The sequence below is a fragment of the Hylobates moloch genome, unplaced genomic scaffold, assembly GCF_009828535.3.
Source record: "Hylobates moloch isolate HMO894 unplaced genomic scaffold, HMol_V3 SCAFFOLD_9, whole genome shotgun sequence".
Classification (NCBI taxonomy): Eukaryota; Metazoa; Chordata; class Mammalia; order Primates; family Hylobatidae; genus Hylobates; species Hylobates moloch.
The window spans coordinates 113,820,238-113,835,792 of NW_026652284.1; the positions used below are offsets into that span (position 1 = coordinate 113,820,238).

Genomic DNA, 15,555 nt, shown 5'->3' on the forward strand with positions numbered 1-15,555 from the left:
TAATCTCACATCCCCTCTGACGGCCACTGTTGTTGCGCCCATTTGATACATGAGACAGGCAGCTGAGGTTCAGAGAACTTAGGTGACTCGCCAGTCACACGGCAGGGAATGGCACTCCTGGGCTTGAGAAGAGGCCTCTCCAAGGCCTACGCTGGGGCCTTCCTCTGTGTCCTGAATTCTGGCCATTCGGTAGTGGTGACGCCAACCCAGGAGGCCCTCTGAGCTGCAGTGTTGAAGGAGGTGCAAATGCATGACCCTTGGAGAAAAACAACAAACACACCCAAACAATAAAATAGCTCTTTGTTTATTCACTTTGATTTGGATCATTGGAAATATTAAACAATAAATAAAACAGCGGGGGCTGAGGAAAGCAGGATCTTGCTAACGTCATTCGAATGCATCCCAACCAGTGCTTAGCTGCGTAACGACATGGAGAGAGGCGAGGGGGAATAGAAAGCAAATTTGAAAACACCAACAGCCAGACACACAAGACTGCACACGAGAAAAAGTGCTCAAGAAACTTTGGCTTTGAAGGGAATTCAGTGAAGGGAAGTGATAGTGCAGGAGGAAGGGAAGAAACCCAAGATCACCCTAAGGGGCGGGGGGCTGGAGGGGGAGGCCCTGACACAGGCTAGGGTTAAAGCTGACGTCCCACAGCTCAGGACGTACAACCGATGGCAGTTTTGTACTAGGAAGAAGCTGAGTGATGAGGCTTGGTGATGGGATCGCCTGATGGGCTGGGAGGGAGGACAGGAGGTGTAAAGGCGGCTCACCCGCCCATAGGAAATTCAGTGCTCTTTTGGTAAGAAAAAAAAGTTGGTAATGCCCTGATCCTGACAAGCTGTGAGATGCTGCCTTGCCTGTCTCTGCCTTTTCTTCTAACTTTTCCTCCTTTTCTTTGCACAGGTGTCAGGTAGCACCCCAGGGGTGCAGGAGCTGATGTTTTCATGACAAACAAAAATGGGGAGGTTGACTCTATCTCAAAACTGTCTAGCCCAGTCCACAGGGCAGGATAATCCTGATGGCATGTAGCCACATTTGCTGCAAACCAGATGTCTACATTGCATATAATGATACCCTTCTTAGGGGTGAGGACAGATGCTGGTTCCTGATGGTGCATGGCTGGTGTCCAGTCATCTTTAGCTGGGCAGTGGCCCCTCAAGGCTTGGGCTTCCCTGCACAAGGTATTTTTGATCCTAGCCAGGGGAGGGAGAGAGAGTTCTTTTGGTTTCCTTTTCACTTGTTTTCGGGCTACTTCAAAGCAAACATCCCAGTTCCAAATGTTTTTGTGGTTTGAATCCTGGCAAAGAGGCCAGGGTCACATCCAGGTGGGACTGGCCTCTAGCACCACCTTCTGGCCACAGCAGAGAATGGGATTCCATCAAAGCCTCTGCACCAGCCCTTTCCCTAAAGAGTCACCCAGATCTTAACTGCCCTCTCCACCTTCTTTTTTTTTTCCCCCTATTTTACGTTCTATTTTCTCATATCCGGCTTTTCTCTCTAAGCCTAACCAAATGCTTTGCTGAATGATGCTTGGAAAAGCCGGAGTTTTAAAAGGCATTCATCCATTTATGAACTTTCTTCCAGTCCAGGATCCCTGCAGAGAACCAGAGGTTACAAATCTGCCCTGCTTTCTCCCCTAAAAGGTGGCTGAGGGGAGGAGAGGTGCATGTAGCTCCAGCTATAGCAAATCAGTGCCCTGACTCACTGGGGAGACCCAGGGGGCTGGGATGTTGCTGACACCTCATGGGCCACCTTGTCAGCCCATCTTTGTAGCTTCAGGTTCAGCTCTGGGTGCTGCAGGCAGGGACCCCTCTGCTCCCTGCCTGAATGCAGGGCCAGTCTCCAAGGAACTCTCTGCAGAGTAGAAAGAGCTGTGGGCTGGGATTCAGGGGCCTGAGGGAGCCCCTGCCACTTCCTGCCCAGAACGAGTGCTCCTCATTCTCCTGCTGACAGGATGCATGTGCCTTTTGGCTAACACACACTCTTGTCTAATTCCCAGCCACCTTCACCCCAGGGATGAATTCCAGTTGGTTTAAGCCAAACTGGTGCACTTAATTCTGGCTGCAACAACTGGATTCCGTTAAGTGCCCATTGCTAAGCCAATGAGACATAAGAGCTATCTGCTGGGCTATGGGAAAGAGAAACGCGGTCTCCTGCACTGGAGGGTGTGAGAGGGCCACCCAGGCAGCCTTCGGACAGAGCTCGGTGCTGAGAGAGCACAGGAGAGTCAGACACCTCCATTCTGGTTACACTTTTTCCAGATGCTGAATGGAGACTCGCTGGGAAAGCCTGCCTCCAGACAATTTCAACATAGCGCCGGTAACACCCTATTTTTGCTCAAACTCTGACTTGTGCTATCTGTCCCAGACCGTTCACAATTGCCCGTCACTTCCCTCCTTCACACTCCACCAGGAAAAGGCCACACCTCCCTACACAGCAGCAGCCTTTTAGGAAATGTGCTCAACAGGAAAAGTGGTTCTTCTGATTAAACATCAGTAACTAGAGTCAACAATCGCCGTCCTCTCCCGTGCCTGTCACTCTCCACTCCCCACCCAGCTGCAATGTGGCCTTGATTTTCTCATCAGTAAAATGGGGAAGCTGGATTTGGAGGCTGGAAGAGATCTCGCAGCTTGACCATCCTAGTGGGAGGGAGGGAGGCCAGTCGGAGGCCAGGCAACCGACCCAGGCAGCATCTGGCTCAGACACAGACACATCTTCATGTTGAGGGACATATTCTTACACAGCAAAACCCAGACAAGTCGACTGCTCAGCCTCAGCCTGTCATCCCTGTATAGACTCAGCTTTTAGGAGAAGGGGGAGAGTTGAGGAGATAGCATCGCTCTCTGTATCAGTGTCTGATGATCTGGAGTCTGCCCCTGGGGTCACTCAGCCACTCAACAAACGTCTGTTGAGCTTTTCATGTCATATATGGGTATGAGCTCTGCCCTTCGAGGCTGTATGTTCTGAATGATGACTCAGCGATTTACCAGCCTTTCTCAGAAAAAAAAAAAAAAAAAAAAAGTCTTTAAAGTTTTGGAGGATTTTAAAGCTGAAACAGGTTTTCTGTTTGTTTAACACATTCCCCATTCTGAACCTTTGAGAATCTAATAAAAGCTATGGAACCTCTCTCCAGAAAAATGCTCATATGCAGAGATTCAAGGAAAAAAACAAACTTGGCATGCAACTTCCGGGGACTCTTGTGAATGGCCTGAAGCCACCTGTGACCCATAACTGATGTCCCCAAGCTCCTCCCTCCCTGTGTGCAGAGGGGGCTCCCCCGAGCCTGGGAGCACAGGCCCCACGCCTCCATCACACTCCACCAGGAAAAAGTCACGCCTCCTCAAAGCAGCAGCGGCCTTTTCAGGGATATTTTCAACAAGAAAGTGGTTTTTCTGCTTAAACATTAGTAACTGGAGCCAACAGTCACCGTTCCCCACATTCCTGTCACTCTCCACTCCACACCCAGCAGCAATAAGGTTTCACGGAGTTTTGGAGACTCCCAGCCTGAGAATAAATCCAAGTCCACAGTGAGGAAGAAGGAAGGTTGTGAAGGTCGGGTTGGAACGGGAGGATGCTGAGGACTTTCTACAAACCATCCAAGCCCTCATACCCCCAATATCCCACGTCCGAGGACTCCTACAAACCTCCTTTAAGCCCCCCCCCATTTCCCAGCTACTGGGTGAGGCAAGCTTCATTAAAACACCAGGACCACCAGCAGAGCCAGGGTGCAGACAATGTCAGTTGAATAAAAAAAAAAATCAATAAATAACCAGGAAGGCTAACGAGGAAAAGAGAGTAGCTGGGGAGTAAGAAGATGAGGTATGTGGCAGTCATCATTCCTGGGATGTCCTTGGCCCAGACCCCCAGTGACAGCCCCAAGATGGCCAGCAGGGACTTGACCTTGAGCTCAGGCCCTCGGGGAAAATGCTGCTGGCAGCCTCCTGTGTGGCTTTGGAGGTTATGGGCACCATGTTGAACTGTCTGAGAATGAGAATGTATGTTTCATTCTGACGCACTGCTGGGTGGTGTTGAGTATCCTCAGAGCTTTGTTGCAATTCAGGTGCTGGCTCAGGAAACCAGAAAAGATGTTCCCAGCTACGGAGCAAGCAGGGCCGCTGGTGGGGGTCCCTTTTCCCAAATAAGGGCTTTTGTGTCATTTCAGCCAATGCATGCTTTTCTTTCCCAAATACAAAGGCACATGGAAGTGGTCAGATCCGCTCTCGCCACGATTAGAACCATGAGACTGACTACTCAAAGGAACATCTGCTTGGGAAGAGGCATCTGCAGGAGTCGGAAACACGGCGCCGAGTTTGGGGTTTTTTTTCTTTTCTTTTTTTTTTTTTTTCAGAGACAGGGTCTCACTCTGTTGCCCAGGCTGGAATGTAGTGGTGTGATCACAGCTCACTGCAGCCTCGAACTCCTGGGCACAAGAGATCCTCCCTCCTCAGCCTCTCTAGTAGCTGGGGCTACAAGTGTGTGCCACCATGCCTGGCTAATTTTTTTTAAATCTTTTATTTTTGTAGAGACAGGAGTCTCACTATGTTGCCCAGGCTGGTCTTGAACTACTGGGCTCAAGTGATCCTCCCGCCTCGGCCTCCCAAAATGTTCGGATTACAGGTGTGAGCCATGGCACCTGGCCTCAAGTTTCTGTGAAAATCTTTGGGGTAGGAGCCTCTGGTGGCTCATAAATGAGCTTTGGGAAGATGACAGGGTTACCACGCCAAGTGAGAGGCCAGGCTTCGTGCAAAGAGGGGCAGCATCTCGCCTCGAGCGCCAGCACCGCCTGGCCTGTCTCTGTGCTGGAGGTAATCGCCACTCAAGTCTCTGCCCATCTTCCTGGGAAACTGTCCTGTCTCTCAGAATATAGGCGTCTTCTACATTTGTTCCCCAAGCTCACCCCAGGAGCCAAAATGGTTTTAGTGTGTGGAGGTTGAACCTTTCCCAGCATCTCCCCAGCTCTAGGGCAGCAGTGGGGGGATGTTGTCCCCACTCAAGACAGGTTCCGAGACATGCTCTGCCACGCTGGCAGAGCTTAGTGACCTTGCTGAATAGATGCTGCCAACGGCTGGGTGCAAGAGGCTGCGAGCGCTGCCCGGGCACACACCTGGGGCTGCCCCTCCAAGCTCCGGGATGGAATGACTCCGGCAAGATGCTGGGGCTGGAAACGCAGAGGGTGTGACAGTGCGTCCATCCTCAACCCTTCACTGCGTCATCTCCCCTTGAAGATCCGGATTTTATTGATGGAGGCCAAGGTGGCTGTCACGTTAGACTCAAAGTCTGCATCGTGCACCCCCGTCTTGCGAAAAGCCCCCGCGGATGGGTTGTTCTCCCAGTAGTGGTGCCAGTTCCCTTTGCTGTCTGCCCCGAAGCCATACAAGTCCACCTGTGGGGGCAAAGCAAAGATGAGAACCAGACAGCAGGGCTGCTGGTGGCAACTCTGAGAAAGGAAGCCTGTAGGCGTTCCTGGAATCCCACAGGACCATAAACAGCATTTCCAAGGACTCTGACTAACCTTCGTTAAAACCCTTCTCTATGTTCCTGGAACTCTCAGAGGTTTGGTGAAACAAATGCAAGTTAAGTAAAACTCAAGTCCAATGCCAGAAGCACCCTGAGAGATTACTGCATGTGGGTGGTCTCAGGGGTCTGGGTCTTACCTCTGCAGCAAGTGCAACCTATTCTCCCAGGATTGAGGAGCTACGGAGGGAAGGAATAGGAAGGAGGGCATGGAATGGAAGACATTGGAAGGAAAGCAGGGCTTTGGGGCCAAGCAAACTGCCCCATATCCCAGCTCTGCCACTCCATGGCGCCCTGGGCATGTGAAATCACTTGTTCGAGCCTCACTTTCTTCATCTGGAAAATGGGTCCAAGAATCACAATCGCAACGAGGCAGAGGGCAGGGCTGATCCCTTTCTTCTCTGCGACCAACATTCATCTGGTCCAGGCGCCCTCAGGGCCACTAGGCCAGGCCTTTCACATACATGACAAACGCTGTGCATTTATTCTGAGCCCAGCACCCTGCTGGCTGTACTGAAGTTCAGGCAGAGCTTGATCAGATGACAGCTGGGCACCTGCTGGGGGAAGCAGACTTGGAGCTTATAGCTTCTTGGAGTCACTGACTGAGTGGTCCTTGTTGGAAATGGGGCTAAATTCAGGGCTCCCACATCACAGAGGAGGGAGGAGCTGATGCCCTGAGAGGTCAGAGGAAGCTCTTTGGAGGAGGTGGCATGTGAGTTGGGTCTTGGAAAAAGAGTACAAGATGACCGGAAGGAATTGCATGGAGGGGCTTCCAGGGGGAGGACGTGCTATCTGGGCTGCGGTGTGGAAGACAGATTGGAGGGGTGGGGACAAAGAGGGGACAGGGGACAGCTCCATGCCACATGTGGCTTTCTCAGGAGATGTAACATGGACATGGGCCTGCTCCAGGGCAGGGACATTAGGGCCAAACAGGTGGAAGCGATGGGAGACAGGGCTCTCAGCAGAACCCCAAGCAAGGGTCCGGGACCAGCTGGCTGGAGGTGGCGGGGGGTGGGGAAATGACAGGGGCACCCACATTTCTACCTGGGAACACCAGGGCAGGGCTGAGCCTGGGGACCTGCCTGGCAATGCCTCTGACCCTTCCTGGGATTTCCACCAGGCACCAGGCAGTGGGGGGCTGGGGCTGGGCTGGATGAGACAAGAAGGGACACGTGAGGGCCCTGCCTGCACCCAGGGTCAGGGAGGAAGTGGGGGCTGTGTGGCCTGACCTCCTGCTCCTCTTCCTGGGGTGGCAGCAAACTTCTCAGAGCATAAGTGGAAACCCGAACACAGCCTGGTGGATGGCGAAGGACATCGGAAGGGAAATGCATGCTTCTCGAGATCACTGGTTCTCAACCTTGGTAGACAGTGGAACCCCTGGGTGCCTGGCTCCCATTAGTTCTGATAAAATTGGGCCAGGGTGTGGCCTGGGTGCTGGAACTTAGACCCACAGATGATTCTGAGGATTGAGAACGATAGCCTTAGACAATTCTCACTATGAGAATCTGCTCCTGTATCCGGAATCTGCTGCTAGATCCGAGCTTCTGCCACCATGGTCGTGGGCACTCACACAGAATGTGCCAGAACTCTTGCTCCTGAGAACTTCCTCACAAAGCACTGTTACTCACTAAAACACCCTGGGAGACACACGCTGCAAGCCCTGTCATAGAGACAGGGAATCCGAGCTTCCAGAAGAGGCAGGCTAGGTCTACCTGCCCTTCCCCTCCCTGGCTTCTCTTGGGAACACAGGACGGTGAGCTCCTTGTGGGCAGGGGGAGGGTGGCATACCTCATCGCAGACATGCATTGAGAAGATGACCGAGAGGATGCCAGTAGATGGGTATCGCCCGTGCCTTTGCAGCCAGTTGTCAAAGACATACTTGATGAAGGCTGGGTGGTAGATCAGGATCTGCGGGGATGAGAAGACATGGCCCTTAGTGAGTAATGGTGGGCAAAGGACATGGAGCGCCTGTCAGATGTACACACTATTGTGGCCATGGAGGCACAGCCGTGAGCCTGATGGATACCCGTGCACTCGTGGGCTTCCGTGCTCGTAGGAAAGATGGACACTCTTCCGTATGACTATGAGACAGAGGTGCTGAGCTAATCAGTGCTATGGAGAGCAATGATGCAGAGGAGGGCCCTACAGGACCATGGGAGGAGGATCGCTGAGCTGACACATAGAAAAATCCAAGGAGGCCAGGGAGTGAGAGGGGAGGCTGCTCAGGAGAAGGGGGCTCCAGGGAATAGCGTGAGGTGGGACCGGACACGCCAATGAGTGAAGACATCTGCACCAAGCCACCTGATGATGGCTGGAACCATCGCCAATCCTTAAAATGACCTCACGTCCCAGGTTTCCCTCTCCTCATGCTACAGATAAGAAAACTGAAGCCCAGAGAGGCTAAGTGACCTGCCCAATGTCACACAGCCAGCAGTGGCTGAGCTGGGAGGGGGCCAGTATCAGGCCTGGCCTTGGTTCCACCACCCAAAGCCCACCTTGAGGACAACGAAAGGGACTTCTCAGGCAGGAGAGGGCGTGCATGTCCAGAAAGCCAATCTCCAGCCCCTAGGAATGGACTGGAAGGGTGGATTCTGTGGGTCTCTGGTAAACCATTCACCTCTCAGTGTGGCCTCCTACCATCTCTAGGAGGCTGTCCGTTCCACCAACCCCACCCTATAGAGACACATAAGTGGCTCCTTCCCTGAGGCAGCACAGCCCAATGCAAAGGGCAAGATGCTGGAGGCACGGGGAGTCTTCAATTCTAGCCTTATCCAGAAATAGCTGTGTGTCTCTGGGCAAGTTTCCTGACCTCTCTGAGCCTATCTAAGTTTGATAGAGTATGCAAAAGGCCAGTGTGGTGGGTACCTCACTTCCCTCCTTCTTCTGCCCTTTGCCCATCTCTTGGCCAGCTCCATGCCCGGGGTCTGCTGGGGAAGATGGAGACATGGAAAGAGATGGAGAAGCAGGAGGTGCAGCCTGGCTTTGAGACTAATTCACAAACCGCAGCAAGCACAGGGGTCCCCGGAGAACGTGTTAAAACCAGAATGCGGGGCGGCCAGTGTTTCTGATTCAGTAGGTTCGAGATGGGCCTGAGGATGTGCATCTGTGACAAACTCCTGGGTGATGCTGCTGGCCCGGGAGACCCCACTTTGAGAATCTCTCCCAGTGTTTGACCTCTTCCCCCAGGGGGATAGCTAAGTGGGAGATGCTACCTCCAGCGGCCTGGGAATCTGGGGGCTGTCTTGCAACTCAATGCCGTACCTTAGAGCAGAGCCTTAGATGAGGAAGCCTGAACTTAGAACAGAGGGGCCGGGGCCTCCACTCACCTTATCCGGTTTCACTCTGATCTTTGCAGGAACTGGGACGTAGGTGCTGCAGTTGGAGAAAGAGAAACTGGTTAAGGGGGCAGGGGACAGGCCCAGGAACCTGGGCACGCAGTTCTGGGGGTAGTGGCTAGAGAATGGAGCAGGCATAGCCTCTCCTGCCCCCTACACCTTCCCTCAGGGACCCCCACCTCCCTACCCCAGCCAGGTTTCTGCCCACAGCAACCCCTGATAGACAGCAGAGGGCGGCCTTTCCTAATTTGAGGGCATTCTTCTGGGTTTTGGCCCCTATTCCCCAAAAAAGGTGAGGAGGACTTGCTTCAAGCACAGCCTTAAGGAGTGGAGTGGGGCCGTGGTGCCTCCACCTCTCAGGGCCAGAGCACCCTTGCCCAGCTGCTGGGGCACTGGCTGGTGAGGCCCACGGCTGCCCCTTTCTCACCTGGGCAGTTGCATGCCCCCGAGTGCAAAGGTGCCAAAGCTGGTCCTACGGGTGCGATTCCTGCTCCCGGAGAGACTGCAGCTGAGCCACACCTGGACCTGGCTCCCACCCCACCCCACCCCACCCTGGTCTGCCTCCCTCACTCCCGGTCTCCTGAGGGCACAGGACTGAGAGCACAGCCCCACCGTCTCGTGCACCCACATCCCAGGACTGGCTCTGTTCCTAGAAAACCTGGCCGAAGACAAGACGGCTGGTGGAAATCTGGACATCAAAGCACTTCCCTTCAGTAAGGGTCAGATGAGAGCACAGGCTCTGTGTCGAGTTCCACCCTGGGCAAGGTGCTTGGCTGAGCTCCAGGGCCCTCACTGGGAGAAGGAGCTAATCATAATGGCTATTGTGAGGATTCATTGAGATAATATGTGCCAAGTGCCACGTGCGGTGCCTGCTCAGGAAACTAGGCTCCTGATTGTCAGGGAAGCCACAGCCGCCTTGCTCAGCACTGCCTGCTCCGGGGTGGGGGGTGTGCCCAGGCTGCACCTGCACTCCCCACTCCTCATTTCTTAGGAACCCTCACCCCGCCAGGCTCACATAAGTTTGAAAAGCAAGGTGTTGTTATTTGTCAGGCTGCACTTCAGAAATAAAGGGAGGCTGAACTCACATGGGCCGACCCTTTCTAGTGGCGGCCCCTTCCCGAAGAGTCTCCAGGGTGCGTGGAGGTCCCTTCGGGAATTGTTAGCAAGATGACACTAAAGCTTGTGGTTTGTTAAGTCACAGGGAGAGAAGAGTTGGAGTAGTCGGGGAGGCGGCCACGGGAACTGGGCTTGTGCATGCCAGAGGACGCTGGGGGAGGGAAGGCACCCCGGTGGAGGCACAGCAGGACCACAGCAGGGCCGGGGACAGGGTGCCACTGCAGGGGGCAGAGCAGTGAGGCGGGGCCACAGGAGGGACTCACTGGGAAATGGTGCCTGTGGTGGTGGCGCTCACCACCCACTCCAAGTCGATGGTCTTGAAGGGCACCAGGATCATGCTGACATTATCTCCCACCTCCCGGAAGCTCTCAGGGTACACCAGATGGTGGGTGGTCTTGGTCCCAACATCAGCCTCAAACCCTGCCGTGGGCGCCTTGTTCATCCTGGGAGAGAAGGGGAGAAAGCTGAGTCTCGTAGCATGGGCACCTGTTCTCAGAGAGCCTGAGCGCTCCGAGAGAGTGAGCGTCCAGTGTGACTTCAGGGGTGTCACCTGCCTTCCCCGGGCCTCCTTCTCCTCGTCTGTAAAATAGAGACAATGAAGACACAGCTGGAAGGCTTCTGCTATTTTTCTCTCTTTCATGACCTCAAGGGAGTCTAGCCATCACCACTGCTGTCCGCCTGTCACAGACAATCTCATCCAAAGGGTATTTCCACAGCCCTTTTATTGCAGTCAAGGAAACCTGACTCTGATCCTTACCATGGACGTTCCCACGGGACACCTGGTACACTGAGGCTCTGAGAGGCAGGTAAGTGGTCTAAGGACTAAAGTTGGGAATCACAGACAGGAAAGACTATTCTAGAAGGCTGCTGGGGATGGCCAGCCCCCACCCCCGCACTTCCCAGCATGGAGCACTTATGAGTGGCGTGGTGGGAATGGCAAGAGACCCAGGACAGACTTGGGGCATCTTCCTGAAATACCTATTTCACTTGGCGACGGGGGAAAATATATTTTACATAAAAGATGTGGTTTTATTATGGCCTAGATTACAAAATAGGGATGAATTTTAAAGATAAGAGTCCTCACATTAGTTTTGCCCTCTCCCCAGGCCTCCATGTGCCATGCTTCCAACAACAGGGGACCTCCCGTGTGTGGCTTCCTCTCTGCACGCAGAGGCCCTTCTAGTCCATTCCCATCCTGCAATGATGCAGAGATGGGGAAGCCGAGGCCCAGGGGGTGCAGTGTGGAGCCTGGGGTCCCTGGATAAGTATAGAGACACCAGGACTGAACCTTGACTTCCTGAGCCTAAGCCAAGACACTTCCTACAGCTCCAAGGGGCCTCTGGGTGCAGCATGGTGGGCTTGGGAGAGGGTCTGGCACTCACCTGAACACAAAGTCGTGACTGTCTATCTCAGGCCCGTAAGAAGACCCCCTCAGGTTGCCCGAGTTGCCCACAACGGCGCAGCGCCGACAGCCCACCAACGCCTTCTCCAGCGTGGGGTCCACGTTCCCAGGCACCACTCTGAACAGCTCCTTGATGGTGTCGTTGAAGTTATTGGGGGTCTTCTCCCGCTGGAGCCTCTGTGGGCAGAGGACAGAAGGAGTCAGCCCGGCTTTGTGGCTCCAGCTTCCTGGCAGCAGATCCCCTGAGCTACCTGCTGTTGTTTACTGGGGCCTCCTGTTCACCCTTCTCTCTGCTGGGCCCCTGGAGATGGAGGCGGCTCACACACAGACACCTCCACTTCCTCCTTCAAGGAGACTAAGGGTTACTCAGGAAGTAAAGAGATCATTCATGTATTCTGCAAGTGTTTACTGAGCACCTACTATGTGCCAGGCACTGCTGAAGCCGCTTGGGTGATCCAGCCACACCTGGCCTCAAAGGCCCCTCCCACTCTACATGTCATCAGCGTTTCTCCAACCTGCTCCTCCCTGGGGGCTCCCCTCTCTCTGAAAGGCCCTCCATCCCCCTACGTGTCACCACTTGAAAGAGAGAAAAATAGCAGAAGGCTTCTAGCTGTGTGTTACTCCCACCCTGCTCAGATACCGGGGCCCAGGGGCTGCGTGCTCCCACTCAAGCCTTAACAAGAAGAGCAAGGAGTAGGTGGAAATGCCAGTTCTCCAGCCCCGGCCAGGGAAGGGGGACAGAGCAGTAGGGACGTCTGCCATCTTTCCTGCCTGGCCCTCAGTTCCCCCGGCCCCAGGACTGCTGGGCTCCAACCAGATTGAAGAATCAGCAGTTTGCTGGACACACAAGGCCTCTGCGATCTGCCTAGCAAATTGTTTTCATCTTTTAAGACCTAGCCTGGGCCAGGTGTGGTGGCTCACACCTGTAATCCCAGCACTTTGGGAGACCAAGGCAGGTGGATCACGAAGTCAGGAGTTTGAGACCAGCCTGGCCAATATGGTGAAACCCCGTCTCTATTAAAAATACAAAAAAGCCGGGCATGGTGGCAGGCGCCTGTAGTCCCAGCTACTTGGGAGGCTGAGGCGGGAGAATTGCTTGAACCTGGAAGGCGGAGGTTGCAGTGAGCCAAGATTGCACCACTGCACTCCAGCCCGGGTGACAGAGCAAGACTCCAACTCAAAAAAAAAAAAAAAAACACCTAGCTCGAGGGTCAGCTGCTCTCAGATTGAATGCTAGTTTTATTCCCAGGGTGACTAAATATCCTTATTTGCCCAGGTTAAGGGGTTTCCCTAGATGCAGGACTCTCAGTGCTAAAACCAGGATGAGTTGGTTTCACTATTGGCCCCCGGTGGTTTCACTATTGGCCCCCGCTCCACGCCCAGGCCCGCCCACCGCCTCAGGTGGATCTCTGGCCACACTTTGTAATGATGCCTGTTGGTGCCTCAGCCTTCCTCACTCGTGGTAAACCCTGGAGAGGTTTCATAAAAGTGTTGCATCTGACCCTGTCCCCATGCCACAGTGCTGTGTCATTTCACTGTGGGTGAGGTAGGATGCTCTGAGGCCAGAGAGGTAAGCAACTCATCCCAAATATAAACCAGGATTTGAATCCAGGCTTCTAGAAACCCACCAGCAGGTTTCTCCCACAACACAACCCTGACTCTGGCTCTTGGAATCTTGGCCAGAGGAAAGCCCAGACCTTGGTTTTTGGGGTAGGGGTGATAAGCTGTGGGGTGGTTTCCGTCGGTTACTCCAGGCCCCAGGGGCAAGGAGTGGCTGGGAGAGGAAGGAGCGACCAGCAGTGGCTTTGGCCACTGTCCAGAAGATGAGTGACCTGGGCATATGTAGGGAGATCTTGGGGCACCCAGTCCCCACTGCAATGGAAGGAATCGGATGCCCCAAGGGGAGGCACACAAGCAGAACCAGATTGCTCTTCCAGTTACACCCAGGCAGCCTCTCCTCTGGCTTAAGACTGTTAGACACGTCATGGGAAGCAACGTGATCTGGACCACACTTCACACCCACTGCTACAGTTATCATAAGTAAAAGTGCAAAACATCGAGTCGGTGAGGATGTGGAGAGAACGGAACTCGTGCATTGCTGGTGGGGATGTAAAACCGTGCAACCGAGGTAAAAACCAGGTGGTTTTTCAAAAGGTTAAACAGAACAACCATGTGGCCTACCAGCTCTACTCTTACGTATATACCCCCAGAAATTGAAAACAGGGTCTCAAGCAGATATTGGTATACCCATATTCAAAGCAGCATTATTCATAATAGATAAAAGGTGGCAGCAACCCAGTCTCCAGCAATGGATGAAAAAACAAACATAATATGTTCCAGACATATGATGGGATATTATTTAGCTATAAAAAGAAAATTTTGAAATAGGTTACAACATGGATGGACCTTGAAAATACTATTACGATTAGCGAAAGAAGCCAGACACAGAGGGATAAATATTATATGATTCCACTTACATGAGGTACCTAGAGTAGTCAAATTCATAGAGACAGAGAGTGGCAGCGTGGCTGTCAGGGGCTGGGAGGAGGAGGAAGTAAGGGGAAGTTACTGTTTAATGGGGACAGAGTTTTTGCTTCGGATGACAAAAATCTGCTAGTTATGGTTATAGATAGTGGTGATGGTTACACACACTGTGGATATATTTAATGCTACTGAACTGTCCACATACAAGTGGTTAAAATGATAAATATTATGAATATGTTGTCACACATGCAAATGTGATATCCAGATAAAATGCCTGATTCTGATGGGATCGCCCAGGGCGGCTCCATGATCCTGAATATGCGGAACCCCCCCCAGGGGCTTGCTAAGGTACAGATCTCACTCAGTAAGTTCAAGCTGACCCTGAAATCCTGCATTTCTAACAGACTCCCGGGCGATGCTGCTGCCAGGGCTGGTGGGGCGACCACACTCTGAGAGCCCCAAGGTAGGGGACCACAGCCAGACTCCCCTGAAGGAACCTCCACGGAGGTCTCCAACCAGCAAGGGCTGCTGTGCCCCTTAGGCTTGTGAAGATGTGCCCAGGCCCAGGGGGTGGCCTTCCATCACGCCGCTACTTTGATTTGGGAGCCTGGCACCGTGTATCCATCATGCAGTGACATTTACTGAGTGTCTACTGGGTGCCACAGAGGCCTGAGAAGCCAGGACTCAAGGTCGGCCATGGATGTGTGTGGAGAGTATGCTGCCTGCTTCACACAGCACCACATCATCTCACTGGACTCTTACTGACTTACTTTTCTTTAATGACTCATTTAAGAAAAATAAATCGATTGATTGATTTGAGATGGAGTCTCACTCTATCACCCAGGCTGGAATGCAGTGGTACGATCTCGGCTCACTGCAACCTCTACGTCCTGGGTTCAAGGGATTCTCCTTAGCCTCCCAAGCAGCTGGGATTACGGGTGCGCACCACTGTGCCTGGCTAATTTTTGTGTTCTTAGTAGAGACAGGGTTTCACCATGTTGGCCAGGCTGGTCTCGAACTCCTGACCTCAGGTGATGCACCCGCCTCAGCCTCCCAAAGTGTTGGGATTATAGGTGTGAGCCACCATGCCTGGCCAAAAAATAAAAATCAATTTATTAGAAAGGAAACCTCTCATCTCTACCACAAGTAGAAAGCAAGAATTACCTGGCAGAAGTAAAATGGTAGTTGTACAATGCAATGAAAACAAAACTACTGTATTCGGTTCCAGCTCTAGCCTGCTGCCTGCCCAGGGGCAAACTCTCCTCTCCCTTAGAACAAGGATGACAAGCGCTGACAAGGTGCAAAGTAAGACACCAGGCCAAACTGAAGCCCCAGCACTGCAGAGACAGGTGGGAAGGAGGGACGGCAGGAATGACCTCTGGGCTCTGTGATGCGACTTTCTCTAGTGCCCTGCCTCACCTAACATCACAAGCCCCACACTTCAGAAATCTCAGATCCGTTCCAATCTTTCACTGGCAAAAGGGGAAACGGAGGCCTGGGCCCTGGAAAGGGTTCACTTGAGGTCACAGAGTGAGTGCAGGGCCAGGTAGAGCTCAGATGGGAAACTGGCTCTTTCTCTAGATTATCATAGTAAGTCCTCCCCACACCAGCTGAGATGGAGCAGGCAGGTTACTCCATGTGGCGTCACTGTTTCGGGAAAGAAATATTCTGGTTTTCTCTGCATTTTGTCGGTGACAATAA

The 15,555-nt window shown here is 53.1% G+C and overlaps 1 protein-coding gene across 2 annotated transcripts in view; it reads right to left on the minus strand.

The window, feature by feature from the left end:
* Positions 1 to 259: 259 nt before the first annotated feature.
* The window catches only part of ST3GAL1 (ST3 beta-galactoside alpha-2,3-sialyltransferase 1), a 116,102-nt gene continuing 100,806 nt past the window's right edge, over positions 260 to 15,555 (minus strand). For both annotated transcript variants that reach the window (XM_058444163.1, XM_058444164.1), the window contains 5 exons: positions 11,351 to 11,547; positions 10,232 to 10,411; positions 8,844 to 8,889; positions 7,306 to 7,425; positions 260 to 5,386 (listed from right to left, as the gene is read on the minus strand). In XM_058444163.1, the coding sequence (XP_058300146.1) occupies positions 5,213 to 5,386; positions 7,306 to 7,425; positions 8,844 to 8,889; positions 10,232 to 10,411; positions 11,351 to 11,547 (717 nt within the window). In that variant the 3' untranslated portion in view covers positions 260 to 5,212. The remainder of the gene's footprint in view (positions 5,387 to 7,305; positions 7,426 to 8,843; positions 8,890 to 10,231; positions 10,412 to 11,350; positions 11,548 to 15,555) is intronic.